The 8626-nt window shown below is 44.1% G+C and overlaps 1 protein-coding gene across 1 annotated transcript; it reads right to left on the bottom strand.

Annotated features, from left to right (window-relative positions):
• Window positions 1–4902: 4902 nt before the first annotated feature.
• Window positions 4903–5866, bottom strand: LOC123170184 (phytosulfokines 1). Its single transcript, XM_044588015.1, has 2 exons — window positions 5560–5866; window positions 4903–5257 (listed from the first exon to the last, which is right to left on the bottom strand). Exons 1-2 carry the CDS (start codon window positions 5716–5718, stop codon window positions 5135–5137), a joined length of 282 nt encoding a protein of 93 aa, XP_044443950.1. The 5' UTR covers window positions 5719–5866; the 3' UTR covers window positions 4903–5134.
• Between the last annotated feature and the right edge of the window lie 2760 nt (window positions 5867–8626).

Below are 8626 nucleotides of genomic sequence, written 5' to 3'. Positions count from 1 at the left end.
AACATTGTTTTGTACATGTTTAACATTTTTTAAAATACATGATTAACAATTCTTTTAAATGCGACGAACGCTTTAGAAACAAAAAAAAGAAAATGAAAATAAAGGAAATACAAACGGAAGAAAAGAAAAATCATGAATGACGTCATCATGACACCATCTTGGCAAATGGGTCGATCCATAAGCCAGTTGCGTGCAGGCGAGGCGAGCTACTGCCTCGACGTGAGACATAGTCGTGCCCTACGAAAAGGCTCGGCGAGTGAGCGGCCAACGATTACTTGGCGCAGCCCACGCGGGCGTCCCCTAGGTGCTGGTTCATGCAACTGGCGCTTAACACTCACTGACACATCCTGTTCATCGAGAGCAACTAAACTGGAGGTTACCAAACCTCCAGGGGTCACTTTTGGTGACGTGCGGGCACATTAAGTGGTGCGTCTGACCACTGCCACATGTCGCATATAGGACGATCCCTTTGGATTTAATTTTTTTTACCTGTTTTCCTGTTTTATATGGGGTTTTTTGGTTTTTTTTAGCTTTTCGGTTTTAGCCTAGTTTTCCCTAGATATTGAAGAATAAAATTGCGCGGATTGTTTACTGTTGTGAAAAAATGTGCTTCACGCCGAGAAGCACAGTGCTTCTTGTGGGGCACTAATTTCCTTTCGCCAGAAACACAACTATGCTTCTCGGAAAGGGAAAAAAACTCATGTTTCCATGAGAAGCACATATTTTGCAACTCATGGAGAATTTGCTTCCACATGTGCTTATCCAAAAAGGGAAAAAAAATCTATAACAACAAGCGCAGTTGTGCTTGTCAGAAAAAACTGTGTTGTCGCAAGAAGCGCAAATTTGCTTCTCGTTGAAGCACATATTTATTTCCTTGAGAAGCATGATTGTGCATCTCAAAAAGGATAAAAGGGTGAAAAGCTGCAATCCTGTTTTATTCTGTCGGCTTTTTTGGTTTTTGTTTCTTTATCAGTTTTTCTGTATTGGTTTTTTCTAGGTTTTTTTGTGAAAAAAATTCATTGAAACCTATTAACATGGGATCTAGTTTAGATGATCTCAATGCGAAAATACAATGGTGAAAACGGTTTGAGATTTGAACACACAATTAACGAAATAAAACATACTGAATAAACAAATGTACCGAAAATTTTTGCAGGTTACAACAAGTGGAGCAGGTAAAGTGCACCACCTGGTAGTGCCTCAAAAGGTGGGAAGCGACCTTCGTGAGGGATAACTCTCAACTAATGATTTCGTTGTTCCCCACCTAGGATGGGGAATACCAATATTTCATGTTTGACGCTCACTCACTGTGCCAACACAGTTGCCCAGCCGCAAAGGCGAGCAAGGAGATCGATCGGTCTGGCAGGCCTATTTAAGTAGCATAACATAGTATTTTATCTTCGGTTCTACGTGTCTAGAATGTTCCTTAACCATTTTTATATATTATTTTACTCTTCTTTTGTTCCTTTTTGTCATCTTTTAGAAAATTCAAAAATTTTAAGAAACATTCAAAATATTAAAAAATTACGTAGAACTATTTTTAATTTATCATAAAATTCTTGAAATTTTAAATTTTGTTTATGTTTAATAAAACATCGTGTTCTGTTTAAAATGTCCAGAATTTTGAAATTTGTTCACTTTTTCAAAAAATAGGTTCATAATCATGAAAATTAAAAAAATCAAAATTTTCAAAAAAGTTTGGGATTACAAAATTTGATGGTGTTTCTATAAAAATGTGTAGAATATTTCGAAATATGTTCTCTTTTTTCAAAATTTGTCCAAGATTTTGAAATTTGTTCACACTTTTCAATAAATGCTAGAAAATTGAAAAACAATATTCAAAATTCATAATTAATTCATAATTCAAGAAAAAATATTTGATATTTTTATTTATTTTTTTATGTTTGAGAAAAATGTTCACAAACTTGACGTATTTTCATGATTTCGGAAAAAAATCAATTTTTTTAAACTATAATTGAACCATTGCTAGAGTAACCCCTTACAAAGGTCACTCTCGCCTTCCCAGGTTGCGATAAGTGGCGGATATGCAGTACGCCAGTTTCACAACCTGGGAGTTTTTTTTTGTATATTCGTTTATTTATATTTCAAAAAAAATTATCTCTTAAACCGTGCGTCCAAATTCCGAACCGTTTTCACCGTTGGATTTCACGCATCGAGGTCTTTGAAATTAGATCCCATGTTAATAGGTTTCGACGAACCTTATTTCACAAAAAAGGAAAAACTAGAAGAAAAACATGAGCCAGAAGCACGGGTGTTCCCCCACCATTTTCCCTTCCCGAGAGGAAATGTGCCTGTCGTGGAAGAAAACATATGCCTCCATGAGAATCAAACTTGTGCCTCCCGTGAAAGAAAAGAACAGATTTTTTGCGCATTTTTTGTCCAAAATCTAGGGAAAATTGAAAAGCCAAAAAGACCGCATCTAAAGCACGAAAATGCGTACAGAAAAATAAATAAAAATCCTTAGGAAGCACCCAACACGCGACACATGGCGACGGCGTAGAGGGTGCCAAGTAGCATGCTCTCGGCCCATCAAAAATGACCCTTGAGGGGCTCACACAAGGGGTACCCCTCAGTTTTTTTGAGCAACTGGGGCACCCCTCAGTTAGTTGCTACCGGATTGCTATAGTAGCTTGCGTGCTGCAGTATTTTTTAGTCTAAACATACTTTGCTTTATTGAGTACACAAGTTCATGGGGATACAATGTAAGTCTGGTGGGTTTAAGAGTCACACATGGCGCCGGAAATCCAGGCCAAAAGCATATTTGGCGAGGCTATGTGCCTTGAAATTAGACTCTCGCCCTTCGAAGATGAAGGAACAATGCTGAAAATTTCTAGATGTTCCAAAATCTCTTTGATAATGCTTGCATAAACTCCTCCAGTATAGTTCTTGATATCATGTATCACACCTTGGCAGTCCGAGGCCACCAACACTTGCGATAGCGCAAGATCTGTGGCTAGCGCTAGAGCTTCACGACACGCTAATGCCTCCAGAGTGGCTGGGTCAGAAATTCCCCTACTCCGGATGACTGAAGATTCCATATATGTTCCGGCTGAATCCCTGCAAACTGCACTAAATGTACCTTCATTGAGATCACATGCGACTACACCATCCACTCTAATTTTCGCCATCCCAATCGCACGCTATAGTATCCACCAATGGGTCGGCCCAGTCGAATTGCCATGTGAGTGTCACATTCCTATTGGACGCAATAGGAGCTCCTAGGAATACCAACAATGTATGAATCCTAGTGAGAGCACCTGCTATATGGGCTGGCCTATTCCCGGTTTCCTCCCTAACTGTCTTGGCAAGATTCTAGAACCTTCCGTGACCCATTTTTTCTTTGTAATTATTTTTAATTTCCTAATGTTTTAAGAAACATCCAAATCTTTTAAAATCAAGGGACATTTTGCCAATCTTTGACCATTTTTTGAATTTTCTGAACCTCATTTCAAAAAATTAATGACCAGTTTTCCAATTCCTGATTTTCAAATTTTGGTAACATTTTTTTAATTCAGGAATATTATTTGAATTTTGAGATTTTTTATATGCATGAACATTTTTTGAAATCTGGGAACATTTTTCATTTTCATAAATCTTTTTTGATATTCAAAACATGTTTTGAAATAGTTGAACAAATTTTAATCTTCTAGACATTTTTTCAAATTTGTGAACATTTTTGGAAATTCAGAAAAGTTTATGAGTTTTGGGAACATTCTTTGAAAATCCGATAAGATTTTTAACTTTCCTGAAATCCAGGTTCTAAATTCATGAAATTTTTTGGACACCATGAATATTTTGACCATTTTATAGAATTCTGAATGATTTTTGAAATTCAAGAACATTTTCCAATTCATAGATTTTAAAAAATTGGAACAGTTTTTCGAACCCAGGAACATTCTCTTTAATTCGTGAACATTTTTTCAAAAGTTGGAATATTTGTTGAATTTGGATTCTTTTTTGAATTGATGACCATTTATTAAAATCCTGTATATTTTGTAAAGAAGCAAAAAAAAAAAACTGGAAGGAGAAAATTAGGGCCACCTTGCAGGGAACCAGGGACTGGGAGCTCTGACGCTTAACGCGATTGTGGGATTGAACTTTATTTTATTCCAGGCCGGTACTGGTGAGCTGTGTTCAGCTGCGACGAAATGTCTAGCGGCCCGTCACCGCTATATTATCCATCGATCTCGTACTGGTTTCACCATTCATTTTCGTTTGGAAAAACCTATACTCCGCATGGGACTACAAGAAAAAGTTTCGTACTTTGGCAGCGTAAGCTTGCACAAAGCATATCCCCATAAGACTGAAATAGGAGTGCTACTGAATATTCCAGAAATGGAGAAAGCCTGTAAATTACAAGGGTTCTGCTTCGCACGAAAAAGAACTTACACCGACTCTGTGTAGTAGTGTTATTACGTAGTAAAACACAGAAGTCTTCAACCAGCTGGCCACAATTGTCCCACCCGGAAAAGTAGGATCGCACGAGGCGATCAAGGGAGGCGACGAGGGTTCCCTTGCGCGCCGCCGGTTTCCTCTCTCTTCATCGGCCGCTCCGGCGGCCGGAGGGAGGAGGAATCTCGGGTCTGTTCGCTAGGTGGGTGTATGGTAGGTTAGGGTTGAGGGAGACGCTGCCGAGGCCGTTGCAGTGGTGTCGCGTCGGAATAAGTTTCTCCAGGCTCCGTTCGCGGTCAGGCGAGACTTTTGCCTTCGCTTAGGAGCCAGCGGGGTTGGGGATCCCCGGATCTCGTCGAGGTCGCGGGCTATGATGGCTGGAGGTCCATCGGCATTGGCCATTTGGGTTCGAGGTCGCGAACGAGATCCGTGCATCCACTCAAAATCGATGGGCAACATCGCCTGCCAAATTTAGCAGGATAGTACCAGTAATTATACATATATTAATTAACTATAAGTAATTAAAGGGTGTGCCGAAGCTAGACTGAAATAATTATACATTACATCACCGACTACATGCCTCTAATTATACTAACAGAGGAGGGATTAATTTGTGATTTGACTCGGTGGCTCAAACTTAAACGACAAATCCCAGACTAATCCGTCCTCTCCAAACGACCCCAGGAGCTGATACTACTACTCTATACTAAACACGATAGTGTCACGGGTGTTTGACGTCTTGGGTGTAGATGTAATCCGTGTGGATCTCCTCCCATTTCGTCGGATCACGCTGCAGCTGTCTCCTCTTGGCGCCTGCGTTGCTCCCTTCCTCACCCCAAGGTTCCTGCAGCTCGATCAAGAGTACACCAGCACGTCAGTTATAACAGATTGCAAAGCATCTAGGGAGAAAAGAACTTGTACTACTACTACTCAACTTGCATGTTTATGAATGCATATGTAGTCAAGGAGCATGAGGGGATGCATGCATGTGGTTATCATCGCATCAAGAACGGTGTTGCTGCTCCGAGCAACAGAGACAAGAAGAATATGCATATACCATCTGCTGTTCTCAATGCATATGCATGCTGCATGCGTGCTTGTAAAGCAACCAGTAAGGAAATGGTTCAGAGAGAAGTGTTTGCTCACCAGGGTGGCTGCGCCGTGGCCGCCATGGCTCTGCTTGTGCTTCTCCTTCTGCACCACCACTGCCCCTACGAGATTCCTGGAGTGGGCATCTCGGGTTAGCAGCAGGAGAACGAGGCATACAAGGCAGAGCCGCACCGTGGACGCGCTTCTTGGATGCATCGTCGATCCTCTCTCACAAAGGAGGAGAATAGTTGCTCTCTTCTAATCTCTCCTCCTTTCTTCGCTCTTGCTTACTTACTGCAATGGTCAACACATGAGCAGGAAGAACATATTTATAGGCAACGGGAGGCTGGAGAGAGGCGTCGAGTTTCTTGGTGAAACAGCTACATGCGCATCGCGCATGCACTGGCTCGGTTGTGATGATGCTATAGCAGTAGTAAAACCAAAGTTTGATGCGTGTGCCGCCTTCCTTGGGGCGCTGAAATGGGCCGACAGCCCGTCCACCCGGCAATACTTCGTGTCGCCGCTTTATTCATATATATACTCACATTTTGCAAACATTACTCGGGGGCGAGTATATGAAACTGTAGCCACTGATATGTGTTCGTTTTAATAAAATGGAATGAAACAGGGGCGAGAAACTCCTCAATTTTAAATAACTTTAGCCGTATTTTTTGGACGTTCAATAATGACCCAGTAGTGCTCACATTTCACCGTAAGACTACCCACAATGAAAGTAATATAGATAGTAACATCACACATATCTAGATAAAATAGGTGACGTGGCAAGCAATAAATGAAGAAAGAGAGTAAAGTGATAACATAGCTAGTTACTGGTAGTATGAGTAACATCACACATATCAAGGCAAGATGAGTCTATAGCATAATAAATGAAGTATTGCATGTTACCACACATATGTTACTCCCCACTATAAAGGTAGTAACATAGACTACTCCCTCCGTCTAGGTGTGTAAGTTACCTTACGAAAACTAGGTATTCCCAAGAATCTTAGATGCAATACATTAAATTCGTTCCTCGTTTCTCTCCTAGCCTCGTACTCCTGTCCACGAAAACCAAGAAGAGGATGCGCCCGTAAGGAAAGGAGCACTGCATGTATCGTGGTTGGGTGTTGATTAGGCAAGAGATTAAACGGTTTTGCATGCAATTACATACGCGCGCGTGCATGGACAGCCCAGACGGCAGCTAATAACTAGCGAATCAATGCTAGTTTTCCTTCCGTTTTAAACAGCGTTGTGATTGGAGGTTTCCTTGTCGAGGTGCTCCTCCTCGTCCAATCTCCAACCACCTAGGTCCCGCTGCTTTCCTTATATGACTTACTCCCATTGTGGCTCATCTAGACAGAGGGAGTAGTAACATATGCATGTTACTGGTCTATGTTACTACCCATTATGGCTAGTCTAAAAAAACACTTGACAACAGTAGCGTTGTGTCCCCTAAAAAAAACAGTAGCGTTGTGAATGTTGACTCTACAACAGTACAATTCATTGGTCGACCAACGCCTACCACACGTCCAAGGTACTGTAAAAGCAATTTGGTTGACCAGGTGGAGATACGGGCGACGGGAGACACGAGCGAGGAAGACGAGAAGCGAAGCGTAAATGGTGTGGGACGCAGTGCCCGATTTGATTTGCGTCGATCCGGAGCGTCGCGCCGAGAGGCTAATCAATGGGCCGCCCGTGCAAAGTCAAACCTCGAACCCTACGCAGGTAGGCTATGGCGCTGTGCGCGATGGAGCTGGCGGTTCCATTCCCTTCCATGGATCTCCTTGCAGCTGGCTTGCGGGGTGCGTCGTTGGGAACCGGCGGTCCTGCTCTCCCACGGGGGACCGGTTTACCACATGTCTATGCACCCTGCACGCGCGGATGCATGCATGCCATGCTATGCCAATGTCACGTGTGACTACCTACGAATTTGTAACACTCGGAGGAAACGAGTACTCACTATATTGAGCAAGATGGCCCCGAACCCCGTGTCGCCAACCCTAGGCGACCCGGGGGAAACAGCGCCTCCGGTCCTCGGCACCTCGCCCCGATCTCTCCCTCCCACCGCCGCCCGAGTTCACGCTGGTGAAGCCCGGGCTGTGGGCTGTGACGGCGGCGGCGGCGGGGTCTTTTTCCCTCGCGCGCGGTGGCATCCTCCCATGGCGGCGGCGACATGGACTTCGGTGGCCCGGTGGCAGGGTGCCGCGGGATCCCGACGGCGGACATGGCGGCGGCGACAACGGCGGCGCGCCCTTCCCGCGGGGGAGGTGCCCCTGTGGTGGCGGCCGGAATCTCGGATCTCGTCGGGCCTAGATGGGCTTTGGCGGGCCGACGGGTCTGGTATGCGGCGGCAGGCTGGCGTGGTGGGCCCGGTAAAGCTGGCTGCTTTGGCACCGTGGTGGTGCCCCGGCCGGTCAGCCGGCGGCTGCTGGATCCTTTTGGTCAAGTCTCCCGCGGAGAAGACGGTGATCCGTGCACAAGAAGCTGGATGGAGTTCTTTGAACATATCTGTGTGAAAACCTGCTGTTGGCTAGATGCGGCCGACGATGGCGGCGCTCTACGGTGTCGTTCCCTTCTTGAAGGCATCGCCTTGGAGAAGTTCTAGACCACTATCTGCTACCTCCGAGGAAAACCCTAGATCGATAGATTAGAAGACGGCGGCGCGCTTGTGTCGTTTCCCCCTTGGGGGCCTCATTCTTGGAGGTGTACACGGGCTCGATAACCCACAAGGATAGGGGATCACAACAGTTTTCACTAGCTCCAGTGTATAAATATAATATAGGCATGTATTCCGTAAATAGTCATATGTGCTTATGGAAAGAACGTGCATGACATCTTTTGTCCTACCCTCCCGTGGACGCGGGGTTCAATTGGAAACTAAGGGATAGTAAGGCCCCTTTTAATAAAGAACTGGAACAAAGCATTAACACACGATGAATACATGAACTCCTCAAACTACGGTCATCACCGGGATTGGTCCGACTATTGTTACTCCGGGGTTGCCGGATCATAACACGTAGTAGGTGATTATAACTTGCAAGATCGGATCTAGAACATGGATATAATGATGATAACATAAACGGTTTAGATCTGAAATCATGGCACCCGGGCCCAAAATGACAAG

This window comes from Triticum aestivum, chromosome 7D, assembly GCF_018294505.1.
Source record: "Triticum aestivum cultivar Chinese Spring chromosome 7D, IWGSC CS RefSeq v2.1, whole genome shotgun sequence".
NCBI classification, from domain to species: Eukaryota; Viridiplantae; Streptophyta; class Magnoliopsida; order Poales; family Poaceae; genus Triticum; species Triticum aestivum.
This window is presented reverse-complemented; position numbering and strand designations above follow the sequence as displayed.